Source organism: Capra hircus (assembly GCF_001704415.2).
Source record: "Capra hircus breed San Clemente chromosome X unlocalized genomic scaffold, ASM170441v1, whole genome shotgun sequence".
In the NCBI taxonomy this organism is placed as follows: Eukaryota; Metazoa; Chordata; class Mammalia; order Artiodactyla; family Bovidae; genus Capra; species Capra hircus.
In genome coordinates this window covers 59,634,581-59,653,930 of record NW_017189516.1, presented here as the reverse complement: position 1 = coordinate 59,653,930, position 19,350 = coordinate 59,634,581, and the positions used below count along the sequence as shown (strand labels likewise).

The 19,350-nt window shown below is 41.7% G+C and overlaps 1 protein-coding gene across 4 annotated transcripts in view; it reads right to left on the bottom strand.

Moving 5' to 3' along the window:
* MID1 (midline 1) overlaps positions 1-19,350 on the bottom strand; it is a 415,869-nt gene that overhangs the window by 28,361 nt on the left and 368,158 nt on the right. For all 4 annotated transcript variants that reach the window (XM_005701122.3, XM_018043818.1, XM_018043817.1 and 1 more), the window contains exons 5-6: positions 9,944-10,092; positions 1,033-1,160 (exon numbers count right to left, since the gene is read on the bottom strand). In XM_005701122.3, coding sequence (XP_005701179.1) covers positions 1,033-1,160; positions 9,944-10,092 — 277 coding nt within the window. The remainder of the gene's footprint in view (positions 1-1,032; positions 1,161-9,943; positions 10,093-19,350) is intronic.

Here is a 19,350-nt window from a genome sequence, read left to right as displayed (position 1 = left end):
GTGTCCACTCAATCCACATTCTATCATGTTTGTTCTTGCCTTAATTGTTTAATTGCTTAGTCGTGTCCAACTCTTTTGTGACCTCATGGACTGTAGCCCACCAAGCTCCTCTGTCCATGGGATTCTCCAGGCAAAAATACTGGAGCAGGTTGCCATTTCCTTCTCCAGGGGACCATCCCAACCCAGGGATCGAACCCGAATCTCCTGCATTGGCAGGTGGTATCTTTACACTGAGCTACCTGGGAAGCCCAGGGGTTGACAGCAGAGAAAAATTTGGGAGCATGGTTAGGAATAGGACTAGCCTGAGGTTTTCCTGTATTATGGCTGATTTTGTTTTTTAAGCTTGACCCCAAAGAAAAAGCCTGTCAGAAACCACAGAACTGAAACATGGCACCAGGAATCCTACTGTGATCTGGGGGACATTTGCTATGGTGACCTTCGCCAAGATGAAATCCAGCCTTTTAGTAGAAAGAACAGAGATCTTTGGAGTGTGTACAGACCTGAGGTAAATCCCAATTCTGCCTCTCTCTAGCTGTCTGACCTCCAGCAAGATGCATGACCTCTACTGTTTGCAAAATGAGGATTATAATACCTGACCTCAATTCGATGTTGTGAAGGTTAGACACCAAGAGGTGGAGCAGGGTAGATACCCCATCAGAGTTAACTGCCACGTTTTTCTCTGCCAAGGTACTGTGAGAGTCATCTGCCTTGTGGACACGAAATGGAAAACAGCCACGCTAACCCTATACTGGCTGACAAGAGGTATCATGTGTGGTACCCATACTCTGAGAAAAAATGGTGGTAAGTGTGCTTTTAGTGACCTAAATTATCTTTTTGCCTCTGTCCCCAATTGAATCTTGGGCTGTATTATTTTGCTTAGAAAAAAAAAGGAATGTCAAACATTTTTTACAGGAATATTAGACTCCATTCCTCACCAGAATTCCACACCTCTGGTTTTAGGAAACTCATCTAGTGGCAAAGTGTTGTATTACTGAATATACCCGGTATTCAAGAAAATACCACAGACATTACCTGTAAGGTAATCCAGACATTCTAGCAATTTCTTCTCTCGGGAAAAATCTAAGGCGAAGGTGTCAAATGTGTCATTGAGGTTGATTTCAGGAATGAGGACCTGGGATGATGCTGTTGCCATGGAGACTCTGTAATTGAAACAAAACAACTTTTTAGAAATGTCAAGCCAGCTTTTACCATCATTGCATGAAAATGAAAAAAATAAAAGGAAAAGAAATATCATTAAAAAATAGTGTTTTTGATGTAAGCTCTTATATATAGGATGGATAAATGACAGGGTCTTACCATATGGCACAGGGAACTGTAGAATGTTCAATGCTGTGTGATAAACCATAATGGAAGAGAATATGAAAAAAAATATATATGTGTAACTGAGTCACTTTGCTGCACAGCAGAAATAAATACAACATTGTAAATCTGCTATACTTCAATTTAAAATAATTTTTTTAATGTCAAAAAACCCCACAAAAACCAGTGCCGTTTTTGTATGTGAGCCTTAAAAAGAATCTCAGAATGGCACAAGCAGCAACACATGCAAATGAGCACAAGCTTCAAGAGAAGGCAGAGGACGTGGGAAAACAGCGGAATGGCTTCCTCCCTTCCTTTTTACTATCAGAAAAAAATTCCCCATGGAGGCGAAAGAATATTCATATTTCACATTACTGTGTATGTAACTGCCTGCCCCCCGCACATCTAACCCAAGTGAGAAGCACACGGCCCCAGGCATTTCTTCACACATCTGTCTGGGAAACTGTTTGTTCCTTTCAGACCCAACCCTGCTCCACTTCAAAGAGGAATCTCCCAAATTTCAAGCTGCATATAAGGCAAAGTGAAGATTAAAACAGAATGTTCCCAGATATTGGATTAGTTTAATCAATGACTAGCCTCTCTCTAAAATAAACATTAAAAAAAGGAGTTTTGGTCTGGCTCGTTTTCATTCTCCCTGTCCTCATTTTCTTGCACCATATTCCCAGCAGATGCCATAGAAAATATGTATGAGCTTTTTCACACATTTCCCTGATGGATCCACTGTTTCTCTTCTTCATTAGGGTTGCTAGTTAGACTTCTCGTGTATACTCTATAAAGCAAGCTATTGGTATGCATCAATCTCCTGCAATGGACTGTCACGTTGATTGGAAAAGTTATCAATAGCAGACCATTTTGACTCATTAAAGAATGCAAGTGGTCCTTCTAAGAACAAAAAAATTATGGGATGATGTAAACCACTTCTGAGCGCATCAAACTATGCTAGACTCATAATCTTGTTGATTCTGGTATTTCAGGATATTAAACAAACACCACCAAGGGCCTATTATGTGTATCATGCTAGGAAATTTTGAGCAAAGAAACAATCTTTACCTAGTTACTTATTTTCTAATTAAGGGCACTTATGCTCATGTTTACAAGGCCATAAAGCTAGTTGGCAGCAGCCAGGAAGAGAATTCTGGGTCTGTACTCTTCCATTTCATCTGGAAAAATTTCAGCCAGGTTACTCTATGAGGTAGATCTCTTCTTGCATCTCTTAATGGCTCTTAAAGTTTTGGATTTTATAAAGAAATATATCTTGGCTATAAAAATTACATCTGTGGGCATGTCTGTACAATGGAATATTATTCAGTCATAAAAGGGAATGAAATACTGATAGATGCTATGATGAGTACAAACCTTGAAAGTATTATGCTAAGTGAAAGAAGCCAGAAACAAAAGGCCACATCTTGTATGACGCAGTTACATGAAATGTCCATAGGAGACAACTCTGTTGAGACAGAAAGTAAACTGGTGGTTGCCAGGGGTTGGGGGCAAGGGGACAGTGGGGAGTGATTACATAATGGATGTGGGGTTTTCTTTTGGGGTGAGGAAAATCATTTGGAACTTCATAGAGGCAGGAATTGTACAATGTTGTGAATGTACTGAATGCTAATGTTCACTGTAAAATGGTTAGTTTTATGTTATGCAAAATTTACCTTGATTAAAAAAAAGTCAGTCCGCGAAATGCTCAAAATCCTTAGAAATAAAGTTTCTATAATTGTACTTCTGGCACATATTCAGTGCTACAGAGGGAGGGAAGCAGAGAGGACAATCAACAGGAATGATACTGAGGTCCACAGATGAAAGTTTGAAGAGGCCTAAACCCTGGAAAGCAAAGTTTCAAGTGTTTGAACGAAGATGGAGAATCTAAACTCACCACTCTAGCTTTTCACCAAGAAACAGTGAATAGCAGGGTTGTGTGATTTTATTAGCTAATTATTGTACCCAAGAGAACTGGACTAATTATTATGACAAGTGCTAACTCAGACTCATGGATAAAGGAATGGTTGCTAGGCAATTTTCACACATGGTCAAACTGAACTTAAGAAATGCTTTCCTTATGACCTATTATCACAAAACTCCTTCAAACTCAGATCTTAGGATTAGTCAACAACTATTCAATGAATATTGAGTAAGCCCTCCAATTATGTCATTTACTAAAGAGCTCAAAATATTTGCATCCATGCAGAAAAGTTCAAAGAAATGCTACAGTGCCATTTGAACTCCTCAAATAAAAATTTCAAAGTGAAACCCCAGTCATTTCTGTTTTATGATGTCCAACAGGGAGAAGTGTGCCAAGCTATTATGAAACAAACACTGAACTTTCTATTGCACTTCTCTGCTCTTCCCATGTGGCATAGACCTTGTGCGCACCAAGTTAGAGGATCTCAAATGCTCTGAACAGATAATCTCGAGCTGGTACTTCCCCTGTCCTATGGCACCAGCTTTTGTTCACGTTCATCCAAAATAGATTTCATTGCCAAGTTTCTCCTGGTTCTGTTGTCCAGAAACAATCAACTAAACCATGCTTTAGTCAGGGACGTTGTTGACAATGCCTGCCATCCTTTTTAGAAAATAATTCTATTTATTTTTGGCCGTGCTGGGTCTTTGTTGCCATGTGGGCTTTTCTCTAGCTGTGGCGAGCAGGGGCTATCCTCGGTTGCAGTGCACAGGCTTCTCACTGCAGTGGCTTCTCTTGTTGGGGAGCATGGGCTGTAGGGGGGAGCATGGGCTATAGGGCATGCGGGCTTCAGTAGCTGCGGTTCCCAGGCTCTAGGCACAGACTGAGTAGTTGCGGAGAACAGGTTTAGTTGCCCCATGGCCTGTGGGCTATTCCCAGACCAGGGATCGAACTTGTGTCTCCTTAAACTGGCAGGCACATTCTTTACCACTGAGCCACCAGGGAATCCCAATGCATGCCATCTTGATGGTGGGGACTTGGTAGAATGGAAACAAAGAGAATGAAAGTTCCTAAGCCTCAGGGGCAAAGACTGACTAAAAGACTCTTGGGAGATGACTGCAGCGTTTAACATCTACACATTATTATTATTATTATTATTATTATTTTTGATGGAAGGAAAGATATTTATGTTTGGCTACAATTTCAAATTCTTATCTGGAGTGACAGGGGAGTGGAGATCTGCCAAATTCAACATTTTAGGCCATGTTTATTCCCCAAATCCTGCTGCCCATCTTTTGGCCTTTCAGATAAATTGCCCAAATCCACCAGGGCCCTGACTATCCTGCTTTCTCAGTTCTGTGCCTTTAGTCATGTCTGTCTGTGTGTGTGGGGTGGGGGGGGGAGGTGGGGAATATGTGTGCACATGCTTATAGGTATGTGTGTGTCAAGCTCTTACCATACTGGAGGAAATAAGGGTATTGCATCCTACCTTGATGCCTCATAGGGTGGGTTGCACATTACTTCCTCTTCCTACTTTTTTAGATTAATTCATTTGGCTGCACTGAGTCTTAGTTGCAGCATGTGGGATCTTTAAGTTGTGACATGTGGGTTCTAGTTCCCTGACCAGGGATTGAACCTGGGCCCTCTGCATTGAGAACAGAGTCTTAGCGACTGGGCCATCAAGGAAGTCCCTACCTCCTCTTTGTATTTTGACTCTGATGCCCCTAATCTCCATGACACTCAGTTGTTAGCAGCCACTTGGGGCCAGTGTTGTGGAAGGAATACATGTCTAGAGCTACAGTGCTTACAACATTTCCGCCAAACAGTCAATGCCAGGGGAAGATTCTCTACTCTGCTCCCTTAATATTGCCCACATTCCTGACCCCTGACAATGGAACTGAAATGGGTCCCTCTCAGGTCGGTGGGCTATGATGCACATCACCATGGGAAAACCTGGTGAGGTCTCATAGTAACAAAATGTGGCTTGCTTTCGTCAACTCAGGATTTCCCAGATCTGGAGCCTTGTTGTTTTCGCACCAATTAACACCCAATAGAACACATTTCAAATATCACTCATCAGATGCACTCTGATTCTTATGATGAAATGACATCTTTCCGGTAGATGACTGGCATTGTCAGCTTTGTATTCTGGAGAAGTCGGTTGGATCCTTGAATTGCCTATGGCGGTGTGGGACAAAGACTTCATCTGATAGACTCTAAGTCCCTCCTAGGGACCAAAGTCAACCTGGCTCCTCTGTCCATGGGATTCTCCAGGCAAGAACAGTGGAGTGGGTTGCCATTCCCTTCTCAAGGGGATCTTCCCTACCCAGGGATTGAACCCATGGAGCCTGCGTCTCCTGCATTGCAGGGATATTCTTTACTGCTGAGCCACCAGGGAACCCCTTGATACAGATAATTTGCTGCTAAATGCCTATTATTTCACACCTCATTTTGGTACCTATTTTGTGTATTTTCATGTTATGTCATTATGTTATTCAAGATAGCTTTAAAAATCATTGTATGACCTTTTATTGCATGGTAAACTAACTCAACAGTTCTCTTTTTCCTTTTTCTGGGAGATACATACCCTGTGATGAAGAGAGTCCATAGTGAAAAATACTGTCAGCTGTTGAGTAATCAGGGCTATTGGCCTGTGAAGTGCTTTACTGAGCTTTTGCTTCTTGCTGGTTTACTGGGTGCTGGTGGAACAGGAGTATCTTGGTCTCTAATTTACAATTTATGGAGAAGGCAATGGCACCCCACTCCAGTACTCTTGCCTGGAAAATCCCATGGACAGAGGAGCCTGGTGGGCTGCAGTCTATGGGGTTGCTAAGAGTCAGACACGACTGAGCGACTTCACTTTCACTTTCAAATGTGATTTTAATTTTAGATGTCTTATAAGTAGTAGACCAACTTTCTTAGGCTTAGATTGAGTAAAGAATTTTGCTTATTTAACATAATTTTAGAAAAGTGTACAAAAAACCACTCCAAGAATGATATATTAGCGAGGCTTGAGTATATAGTCCATTATACAATCCATTTGGATCCATTTAGTGAGTGGGAAGGAGAGAAATTAGCATTTGTTGCACATTTACCTTGAGATAAGGATCTCAGTTAGTATCTTTGTTAAATTATTTCATTTTATCCCTACAGGAACTGTATTAGGTAGGAATGAATAATCGCCCTGTTTTATAGATGTCTTCATGCATTCATTTAGATCAGGCAGCTTGCTATGTCCTGGGGTCTTCACGGTGAAAACAAGATGACTGGGGGTCTTGCCCACTGGGAGCACATGAGGAAACTGCAAGCATCAGGGAGCAGCCCCAAATGCCAGCTGTCGCTGCTGCTGTTCAGTTGCTCAGTCATGTCCGACTCATTGCAACCCCATGGACTGCAGCACTCCAGGCTTCCCTGTCCTTCAGAGCAAACTCTCGTTTATTGAGTTGATGATACCATCTAACCATCTCATCCTCTGCCGCCCCCTTCTCCTCCTGCCCTCAATCTTTGCCAGCATCAGGGGCCTTTTCAGTGAGTCTGCATTACTCCTGAGCAATTAGCATAGAGCCAAGGGCTTGATTCTAAAGCACATGCATCTCTTACAATGTAAAACTTGAGGCTCTCTCCCCTCTTGGTTTTTTTTTTTTTTTTAATGTTTCTGAATTGAAAAATCTTTATGCAATCTGATTCAGCTTGTAGGCAAACATATGCACTTTAAGTGATGTACGGATGCAGAAAAATTGCATCCAATTCTAACTTGAGGAAGGCCTGCAGTATTAAGTTTCCTGTGGCTATTCCACCCTTGACTAGAAGAGTAAAGATGGTTTACAAGTACACAGGTGCCAAAGCCCAAGGCAGACAGACAGGAACAGAGCTGTGAAGTCATGTTTTAGAGAAGAATGTTAAGTAATATGAAAATACAAATCCAAGGAACATTATGGAGTATCTACAACACTGAAGACGTGTTTATAGGAGTGGCCAGCAATGTTATCACAACTGTGGATAGAGGTAGCTATTAGGAGCCCAGTTTACTGAGTCAAAAATAGCTCTTGGACAAACCCAAAGAATCACAGTTAAAAGGCGACAGTGCTAGGATTTGAACCCAGGTTTCCAAATTACAAGGTCAAGGTCATCACCTTTTTACCACATTCTGGTGGCTGGAAAGGGCAAAGGGCTCAAGAATTGACCAAGAGGATTGACAAATAGAGACAGACAGAGATGGGATGAAGAAACAGAGCGACAAGGGCTCCTAGCAAATTTTTGCAGGTAGTATGCGTTCAAACTTGATGGAAGTTTAAACTTTTCATAAGTAGTATGCCAAGTTTCTTATGGATTTAGTGAAGAGTTTTGCTAATTTAACATCATGTTAGCAAAGTGCACATACAATCACACCAAAAATTATGTAGTAGTGAGGCTTGAGAATAGAGTATTGGATTGGTCAATAAGTTCATTTGGGTGTTTCCATAAGCTGTTATGGAATAAGCCACAGGAACTTTCTGGCGAACCCTATATATGATAAAATTCATTTGTGGAAAGAGTAGTGGGTCATGATTCTATGCTTGATGAGATGGGCCTGTGAGAGGTAGAGTTGAATGGGTCCAGGTATGACCTGCTGGGTCAAAGGGAGATGCCATGTGGGCATCCACGCTCTTGTGTTAGACTTCAAATGCAGATCTTCTTCCAGAACATTCTATCTTAACTGTTATGGGGCCATGTTCTCTCTCCTGCTAGGTGAGAATTTATCCATGTTAGACTGGCTCAGATTTTTAAGAAGTGCTGAGAAATGCAACTCCATACTAGACATTTCATCTGGACATTGCACAATTTATAGCCAGAGAAAAGTACTAGTGGATCCCAGTTGGAAACCATGATGTAAGTGTAAATGCTGTCTACTTGAGTGTTCTGGGTACACCGGAGTATTAGTGCTTTTTGCAGTTTTTTTAACTTTAGCATGAATATTTCAGGCACCTGGAGGCAGTCCAGATGAGAGCAATGGAGACAATTAAACACTTGGAACTGACGAGTCCTGAGGAAAGAAGCTGGCTGCCTTTGGAGGAGGGAGGAGATCATTTTAAGGATATAAAAGGGATGATAACCAGCTGTTATCCACGTTCATTGGCAGAGATAAGTATCTAACAAGTCACAGAGGAAATCTCAAACAGAAGAAAGAACACAAAGGAACCGGCTGGATACTAGACTAGAGCCATAAAGAGACTATACCCTCCTCCCATTGAAGGGATACTGGAAGTGGAAATACCACTGCCCACCTCTGTGTGGTATTTTAAGCATCAGCACAGTGTGCAATATAAGCCAACCCTCAATAAGCTGTAGTTTTCTTTCTCTTTCCCTGAAGAAATTCAGGTCAGAAGATGGTATTTTTTTTTGCCCTAGGCCAAGGGCTGGCAAAGTCCAGTGTGTGTGCTAAGTCACTTCAGTTGTGTCCAGCTCTTTGCAACCCCATGTAATGTAGTCCACCAGGCTCCTCTGTCCATGGGATTTTCCAGGCAAGAATACTGGAGTGGGTTGCCATGCCCTCCTCCAGGGGATCTTCCCAACCCAGTGATCAAACCCACGTTTCCTGCATTGGTAGGCGGGTTCTTTACCACTAAGCATCACCTGGGAAGCCCTGGCCAAGGGCCAGATCTGACCTACCGCCTGTTTTTGCCAGTAGTCTTATTAGAACACACCATTGCCCGTTCATTTGCATCTACACTAGGCTGCTGGAGACCTATCATGGCTGAGTTGAGTAGTTGTCATGGGGACTAGATAACCTTCATAGCTGAACATATTTACTCTGGTCCTTTATAAGCAGAGTTTGCAGAGCCCTGCTGCTGGATAAAGATCAGGAAGAAGGAGCTATCTGGGGTCTTCCAGGGATAGGCTTCAATTATTGCTTTGGATAAAGGTGAGTTGACTCTGAAAATTCCACTGAATGAAAAGTCAATGTCAATGGCATTGGCTGGAGATGTCATGCATTTAGGTGGTGCGAGGTGCTTTTCTTGGGCTCCCCAAGAATTGCTGTAAGTGTTTGCATCAGTGAAGGTGAGTAATTCTATGCCTATCAAGTATGTGCACTGAAGGCGCAGTCACCCCTGTCAGTTTCGCTGCTGAGCTGTCCCTTCAAATCATATAATGTTTATGTCCCCCACCATAGAATAAAGAAGATTTTCAAAGAAGGAGGTATGAAGTTGACAGTTGGGTCTTCTCTCTCCGACATGAGTTGGTCTTGACCTTTGAGGAGAGGCAAAGCTTCTCAACCAAATAAAAATAGCACTCAGAACAACACCTGAGTGGTTTTTAAAACTCGATAAGCCTTGAGATGGAAGAAAAGATTCTCTTTTATGTTTTGGTGTTCATTTTGATTCTTTGTTATCAAGTATATGATAAGATCAGGTCTGAGAGTCACAGTAAATGCAGTTTTGTGCCATCATAAGCTTTCTTCCCCAGTAAAAGAAGGCAGATTTTATTCTTTCTAACTGGCAGGCTCTTGTTTCAAAGGCCTTGAACTCCCGGCTGATACTGAAAAGGCTTTGACAGGTCAAAGGGAAGCATTTTGAGCGGGAACAAAGCAACTCAAAGCCTCCATTCTCTCTGGTACCCAGCCTTGAAAATGCAAACAAAAGCAAGGCAGGGCAAGGCCAACCAATCACAGTCCAGACATGGGAGCCCAGGCGCTGAGAATTTCCCAGCAGCCCCTGCACTCACCTCTCAGTGATATTCTTAGCGGTCTGTAGGAAACGTGCGTGATCATTCTCCTTCAGAGAGTGTTCTGCTTGGGAGATGAGTGATGCCGACCGTTCGATGCACTGTTTGCAGTTTGCAATCTGCTGAGCCAGTTTGCGAAGCCTCATCACCTGGAACAAAAGAGGCACGGAGATGGTTGGTTACCCGGGTTGGCTTGCTTAGTGAAAATGCATTGTGCTGGACTCTCGCAGTGTGCGAGTTCGGTTGTGTGCAAGTCATCCTTCACTAAAAGTTCAAAAGGGAGGCAGAGAAAGCTGTAAACCCCAGTCATGGCACTCTTGTCTGAGCTATTCTTTATCTTCTTGGAGAAGTGTCACTAATTTGTTTCAGGAGGAAGCCCTGAATTGCGAATTGCTTCCCTGTTGATGGGGAAAAAAGGTGTTGCCCAGTGTGAGTTAGAGGGTCACTGGGCCTCTTCCCTCAGCTATTCTAACACAATGACTGTGAGATCACAGGGAACCCTGGAACTTTCTCTATCGTATTTTTTTTAGCCAATGAGAAAATAAAACATCGTAGGTGCAAAACGTGTGGCTTGAATCAAATCAAAAGTTCTTTGCCATCCATGTAATAAAATGGTGATGTAAACACATTAGATAGTACTATTTCCCACACTACTGCAAACTCATGTGTTAAATTAACAGAAAGGGAGGATTTTTTCCATTGATTAATATTTTTCCTGTTCCACAGATGAGAGAAAGCCAAAAAAAGCACAGCTGGGCCATTTCCCCTCACCGGGAACGTCATTTCCAGGCACTTTGTGCATGCTTGATAACTAAAACTATTTTGATAAGCAGTTCCCAGTCTGGATAAAAATGCTCATTTGGTTCCAACCTCCATTCCAACTTCTGATTCCGTCTTGCTTGAAAACGACCCTCAAACATAACTGACCATCACCTCGGGGCAGGCTGTGATAAGTCCATGGTAACCCACTTGACCGGTCGCTCTGGTGTTTGCAGTGTGCTGGGAGATGAAGCCCTCTGGCCAGAAGCCAGGGGAAAATGAGAGTGCTAATTGGAACAGCAGTACACCCTGTGTGCGCGGCCCCACCCCCACCCCCCCTGCTCAAGTCTACACAGCCTGGGACAGGTCTTGGCCGGCTTTCTGATCATTCCGGAATGGAAAACAGCCTGGGGTGAAAGGGTAGGGAGGAGGCCAGTTCATCTGTCTTGCAGACAAGGCTGGCTCGGGTTCCCTCCAGAATTCCTGCTAACTCCAAGAAATTCCTCCTTTCTCCAAGTCATCATTATCATCCCTGTGCAAGTCTAATCGAAGTAAAGGAAGGAAGGAGATGTCAGAACTCGAGGCCTCTGAGGACTGTCCAATTTCAGCTCTGTTGTACCAGAGCAGACAAAGGAAATGAATGCTGAACTGTGAGGCGGCAGCCACAAGATTGCAGGCAAGAGTGAGATTCTTGAAAGTCAAGGGTTAGAGAAATGAAGTGTCAAAACTCTGGGGCATAGAGTATGTTATCTTAAGCCCGGTAAAAGATTTACCACATTATATATAATTACAGTGACCATCACTGCCGATTAACTGTGTTTGTTAGTTGAATAAAATGACACTTATCGTATACCAAATAGAATTTAGCTTCTAACAGCATTATATCCAGAGGTAAAGCTCAGACAGGCATCGAGTCCAATTCAAGATGTTGGAATACATCCAGAAGAAATTGTCAGAGGAAGGAATACTTAATCACAAGTTACATGGCAGAACTGAAGGTATTTAGTATAATTCTAACAGCAACAAAACAAATAAGGTCCAAGTATTCCTTTTGAAGAACTTCATGTCTTTTCAGTATACGTTGTAGTGATCACACAGATTACAAATGGAAAAATGCTTGACCTGCACTTTCTTCTTTAAAAAAAAAACACACACACAAAATTCTATCATGATGTTGGAAATTCAAAGTGACATAAGAAGAAATGGAAACAAGTCCTAAATCATGCAGAAGTTGAATTCAAGCCAAAATGAGAGCCGCCTTAGAAAATATACAAATGTTTTACAGAAGACAACTTGGTTTAATTTTAATTTTACTTCTGTGTAGACTTCCATCTGATAGACCAGACTGGAGCTTTATAAGCCTGGTGTGCACAAGAATCAGTTGGGGATCTCTTAAAGAAAACCTGTAAATGTCTGGGCCAACATTTCGAAATCCTAGGTGAGGAGCTGTAATTGGCGGGCTGTGGGAATCTGCATTTTAACAAGCAATAATGTTTTTTGATCTGCAGGTGATGAATCACCAGAATGGATGGGATTAGCATTTAAAAAAACTAAATGAAAGAGGAGAGGAGAAAAGACAGTAACAGAGTGCATTCCTTGTAGAAAGGGTAAGTTGGGTTTCATAAAACTTAGTTCTCTATGTGTCCGTGTGTCAGTGCTGGATTTGATGTATTTTTTACTGTGGGTTTCAGTAAAAAAGAAAGAAAAAAGAAAAGAAAACCACTTTCCTAAGTTAGTTCACAAACTATGGTCTATGGACCATATCCAGCACAAAACCTGTTTGTGTAAATAAAGTTTTATTGGCACAGGGCCACATGCATGTATTTATGAATCATTTATGGCTGCTTTCACACTATACCATTGGGCAGTGGTGAGCAGTAATGTCAGAGCCTACAGGTCACAACTGAAAATATTTATTATACCTGGCCCTTTACAAAGTTTGCTGACCTAAATGACTCTAATCAGATGGCCATGATTTGGATCACATTATATGAAGCATGCGATTCATGGGGTTGCAAAGAGTCGGACACGACTGAGTGACTGAACTGAACTGAACTGATATGAAGCACTGTCCTACATGGTACCACACTTCAGGATCAGACACTGAGTATTTAGCAAAATATGAATGCCTTCATTAGAAAACACCTTTTAAAATATATTAATTTTTTTTTCCAAGTTGGCAGTGTTCTTTTTTCCTTGGGGAAGTGTGGCTGAATGTTGTAATTTGTGGAGTTTACTTCCACAGTCATCATGGAAATACTTTCTTTGTTGGAATCTCCTTTTACTGGGGACATAGGCCTACTTATATCAATTTACTTGCTGTTTATTTTACCTTACAAATGCTTTTAAAAGTGGCCCTTTATTTTTCTTTATATTTTAAGAGCTTTTATTATCTACATAGGGTTCTCACCCCAAAATTGTTTGGTTCAAACCATTGATCCTCAATTAACAGAAGTATCTTAACTGACAATGACTGTACTGAGCATTTTTATAAGGCTATACAAAAGCCCTGACATGGACTCCAGGGTAATTACCAGCAATTCTGGAGACTCAGAGCACATAAAAGTAGTGACGAGAAGGGACCCCCTTTTGTTTTTAGCTGCAGCTTTCTCAGATATGTGTCTGAACATAAGTACATCGTTTGCTTAACCTGGAGTCTGCTGTCAGCTTTTCATGTGTTGATGTGTGGATGTGAAATTTATCCCCCACTGCTGAAGAAATAAAGCCAGCTCTTTCTTGGGGAGTCTCAGAGCTTGAGACTCTTTAGTCAGTACAAGCATAAAGGCTGTTGAGCTATTATTTCGAAGAAGGTGCAATGGTCTGAGGGAAGGAATTACCAGTCTGTGCTAATGGGTAACAGCATCACTGATTGGCAGCCTTTCCCACCCCTTCCCACGCACCCCACCCCCCACCGTGGTTGGAGGATATGCAGTGAGTTTGTTTTCTCTGGGTCTAGGGCATTATGACTGGCACTAAATACAGAGGCAAAGTCAAGAGGTGAGTCAGATTAACCTTTGTGGGCTCCATGATTCTGCCTTCAGCTCCCCACTTAAGTGCTAGTTCGAGCGCCTCTCTGGATTGCATGTCTTCAGACTTCCCAGTTACCACCCTGGACACCCTCACTGGGCCCCAAGCCCATACTTGGAGATGCTGGGCAGGGAGTTGGCATGCATGTTTTTCTTTTCTTTAAAACGTCTCTCTGACACCCAATTCCCTGGCCAGGGACTTAGTTACTGTGAATTCCCCGGTTAGGGATGAACTAGCCCTTGGTCATGTGCCAAGGTAGTAACTCAATGAAAAGCTGAACTGGGCCCTCATCTTTCTTCTGAGATCATGTCCCTGGGCAAACATGCATTTTTAAGAAGGGATACATGTCAAAAGTACAATTTTTCAAGTCATATGACCAATGTTGCCATACATAGCACCAGCGTTAGCAAATGTCAGTGTTTTCATCATATTAGCATAGGATTTTTCAGAAGGCAGTAAAATATTATTGATGACATTGAAGCCCTTGAATGTCCCTCCCTAATTCCATTCATGTCTCTCTCTAGAAGAAAACACACTTCTGATGACTCCCAAGCATGCTAATGTATATTTGCCTCAATAGTGTATGCAATTTTTTGTAGTTCATCAAACTGTATATTTCTTATTCTCCATGAATCATTATAAACCTTTCTTCTCTTTCTGTGATTCATCCATATAAATATTGCTTTTAATTTCATTGCTTTTAATTTCTGAAGACTGTTCCATGGTATAAAATATACAAGTTCAGTTCAGTCATTCAGTTGTGATCAACTCTTTGCAACCCCATGGACTGCAGCACACCAGGCCTCCCTGTCCATCACCAACTCCCAGAGCTTGCTCAAACTCATGTCCATCGAGTCATGAGTGATACCATCCAACCATCTCATCCTCTGTCACCCCCTCCTCCTCCTGCCCTCAATCTTTCCCAGCATCAAGGTCTTTTCCAATGAGTCAGTTCTTAGTATCAGGTGGCCAAAGTATTGGAGCGTTAGCATCAGTCCTTCCAATGAATATCCAGGACTTATTTCCTTTAGGATTGACTGCTTTGATCTCCTTGCTGTCCATGGGACTCTCAAGAGTCTTCTCCAACACCACAGTTCAAAAGCATCTGTTCTCCGGTGCTTGGCCTTCTTGGTCCAGCTTTCACATGCATACATGATTACTGGAAAAACCTGGTATTCCCATCTCTGTAAGAATTTTTCAGTTTGTTGTGATCCACACAGTCAAAGGCTTTAGTGTAGTCAATAAAAGAGAAGTAGATGTTTTTCTGGAATTCTCTTGCTTTTTCTGTAACCCACTGGATGTTGGCAATTTGATCTCTGGTTCCTCTGCCTTTTCTAAAACCAGCTTGAACATCTGAAAGTTCTCAGTTCACATACTGTTGAAGCCTGGCTTGGAGAATTTTGAGTATTACTTTGCTAGCGTGTGAGGTGAGTGCAGTTGTGTGGTAGTTTGAACATTCTTTGGCATTGCCTTTCTTTGGGATTAGAATGAAAACTGACCTTTTCCAGTCCTGTGACCACTGCTGAGTTTTCCAAATTTGCTGGCATATTGAGTGCAGCACTTTCACAGCATCATCTTTTAGGACTTGCAATAGCTCAGCTGGAGTTCCATCATCTCCCCTAGCTTTGTTCATAGTGATGCTTCCTAAGGCCCACTTGACTTCAGACTTCAGGATGTCTGACTCTAGGTGAGTGATCACACCATCATGTTTATCTGAGTCATGATTTTTATATAGTTCTTCTGTGTATTCTTGCCACCTCTTCTTAATATCTTCTGCTTCTGTTAGGTCCATATCATTTCTGTCCTTTATTGTGCCCATCTTTGCATGAAATATTCCCTTGGTATCTTTAATTTTCTTGAAGAGATCTCTAGTTTTTCCCATTCTATCGTTTTCCTTTGTTTCTTTGCATTGATCACTTATAAGTTAGTTGTCATAAAACAGCTTTACTGAAATACACTTAATATAGAAGAAACTGCACATATTTCAAGTACAAATCAGATTAGTTTTTAAATATGTGTAAACCCATGAGAGAGTCCCCATTTTCAAGGTAATGAATATATATATATATATATCAGAGAAGGCAATGGCACCCTACTCCAGTACTCTTGCCTGGGAAATCCCATGGGCAGAGGAGCCTGGTGGGTTGCAGTCCATGGGGTCGCTAAGAGTTGGACACGACTGAGCGACTTCCCCTTCTCTTTTCCCTTTCATGCACTGGAGAAGGAAATGGCAACCCACTCCAGTGTTCTTGCCTGGAGAATCCCAGGGATGGGGGAGCCTGGTGGGCTGCCGTCTATGGGGTCGCACAGAGTCGGACACAACTGAAGTGACTTAGCAGCATATATGTATGTATGTATGTATGTATGTACGTATGTATCATACCCCCAATTCTCTTCCTGCACCTTTGTCATTTATCCTGCCCACCCCTCTGTCACTCATCCTTAAGCATTCACTGATTTGTTTTCTGCCACTGTAGCTAATTAGAAAGAGTTGTTTCTGGAATTCTGTATGAATATACGCATGCAGTATATACTATTTTCTGTCTGGCTTTTTTCACTTATGACTCATGTTGTCACATGGGCTTTCTTGCTGAATAGCGTTGTATGGAAATGTCACTAATCATTTCTGTATTCATCTATTGATAACCTTTGGGTCATTTGCAGTCAAGGGCTATTGTTGTTGTTTAGTCGTTAAGTTGCGTTTGACTCTTACAACCCCATGGACTAGCTCACTAGGCTCCTCTGTCCATGGGATTTCCCAGGCAAGAATGGGTGGGTTGTCATTTCCTTCTCTAGGGAATCTTCCTAAACAAGGGATCTCCTACATCTCCTACATTGGCAGGTGGATTCTTCACCACTAGTGCCACCTGGAAAGCTACTACCCTTAATATTACCATGAAAATTCATGTCCAAGTTTTATATAAACATCTGCTTTCATTTTTCTTGGTAGACACCTAAAATGGCTGGATGGAAGGGTACGTGTATATTTAACTACTGAAGAAACTGTCAAACAGTTTTCTAAAATACAGGACACCTAAAATGGCTGGATGGAAGGGTACGTGTATATTTAACTACTGAAGAAAATGTCAAACAGTTTTCTAAAATACAGTTTCCATTCTTAGAACCATGTGTGAGTTACAGTTAATCCACATTCTTACCAGCACTTGGCATAGTCCATCTTTTTAATTCAACCATCCTAAGAGGTAAGTAGTTGTATCTCACTGAGGTTTTACTTTGCATTTCCTTAATGACTTAATGATTTTGACCATCTTTTCATGTGCTTATTTGCCATCCTAATACCTTCTTTGGTAAAGTAGCTATCCAAATCTTTTATCTGTTTTGGTGAAGGGGTCATCTATTTCCTTAATCATGAGTTTTGAAAATCTGTTATATATTCCGGATACATGTACTTGGTTAAATAAATCATTTATAAGTATTTTTTCCTGATGTGTGGTTTTTCTTTACCCTCACTTAAGAGTGCCTTGAGAAGTTTTTACTTTTGATAATATAAAATGTATAATTATCTCTTTAGTTTATAAATATTTTTTTATGTTTTTGCCATTGTATATAACCTTGGGCCAACCCAAGGTCACCAAGATGTCCTCCTGTGTTTTCTCTTCTAGAGTCTTGATAGTTTTTACATTTAAGTATATGACCCATGTATATTTAATTTTTGTATGTAGTGTGAAGTACAGATCAAGTTACCTATTCTTATGTGTAGAGTCCCCCCCTGTGGAGGCTGAAACTCAGCTTCCAAAATTGCCTTCCAGCTGAGTTTTCTTTGCAACTTCAGTGTAGTCATTTTCCCCTCCAAAACTTCTAATTTGTTGTTTTTATATCTATTTTTTCTTATTTCCTATCTTCATTTTTTGTGGTTTCACAACTTTGTGCTCTTCTAAGTTAGAAGTTATTCCTCTATGGATCTCTTTGAACATCTAAATATTTTCCCATCAAATTCCTTTCATCTGAGGTGAGAAAATGTCTTCGTTGATTTTGTTGGGGGTGTTTTAGAAATTCAAGATGTCTTTATATGCTTTGGAATTGTGGTTTGGGTTTCAGTCATTCATAAGTTTTTTCCCTCCCTCACTCAGCTTGCTTAGCCTACCCTGTCTGTCTTAGTCGCCCTCACCTCATCCTTGGGGGTCCTCATGCAGGAATCTTGTATTATCTCTGCATTGCTGAGGCTCTCGCATTTTGTGCAGGCATCAGAAACAGTAAGTGCAGAGCCAGGCTCCAACCCAACTGACTTGCTCCAGACTCCCAGGCCTGAAGTTTGCCAAAAGCTCAAACCCAAGGTGGAGGCTGGCAAGAAACTTTTGTTAGTCCCTTTCAGTGAGCTGAGAAGCCTTATCTCATTTGGGGCCTAGCTATGTGTCTCTTTGCTTTTCTCTTTTACTATGTTCTGGATCACAGACACATTCAGGGCAGAGTGGGTACACCAGAGCATGAAGCCCACGTATCATCATGGCTGGAACTGGGGACACCCTTTCGCTACTTTGATCTAGTTTATGCGAGTAACCCTCATGCTGGGGAGGTAAGTAAGGGAAAGGAGGACCTGCTGGCCAGGAGGTTATGGTGGAGTCATTGCAGGCTGAATAAAGGCCCCCAAAGATGCCCACATCCTAATCCCAGGAGTTTAAAAAAATTGTGACCTTACATGTTCCTTTACACAGGAGTCTTGGCAGATGTGACTAGATTCAGAATCTGGAGCTGGGGTTATCTGGGTTATCCTGGGTTATCTGGGTGATCCCAATGTAATTATAAGGGTCCTGATGAGAGAGAACCAGGAGAGTCTGTGCCAGAGAAAAGAGATCTGGGCGGGAAGTAATGCTCAGAGTGATATGATGAAGAAACCGCCAGCCAAGGAATGGGGGTGGCTCCTATAAGCCAGAAAATAAATGAATTCCGCTGTACACCTTCAGAAAGAAACAGCACTGCTGAAATATTGACAGCAGCCTAGTTGTGACTGGTTTTAGAGTTCTGAAGGTCAGATAATAAATCTGTGTTGTGTTCAGCCACTAAGTTTGTGGTAATTTGTTTGAGTAGCAATAAGGAAGTAATGTGTATTAAGAGCTGATCCCTGCACATGACCATGTAAGGGCAAACAAACTGCCTTCCATGTGCATATTAATAATTAATTACAGTTGTTTTCAGGCTCTCATGTGTCTGAGAACCTGGAAGATGTCAGGTATTAAAAAATATATACATGGTGCCTGACGATGGAAGAGGACACAGATCCAATACAGATTCCAGACTGACAGTATAATTTCTATGTGAGGTAAGTAATTGTTTAACACATCTCAGTCCATCCTTGGCCAGGGAATAATTAAAAAAAAAAAAAACTTCATTTTTTACAGGAGTATAGCCGATCAACAATGTTGTGATAATTTCAGGTGAACAGCAAAGGGATGGACTCAGCCATATGTATACATGTATCCATTCTCCCCCAAACTCCCCTCCCATCCAGGCTGCCACGTGACATTGGATAGAGTTTCCTGTGCTGTACAGAAGGTCCTTGTTGGTTATCCATTTTAAATATAGAAGACTGTACATGTCCATGCCAAACTATCTCAAGTCAGAGAATAATTTTATACTATTTTGATAATTCACTGGAACAGCTT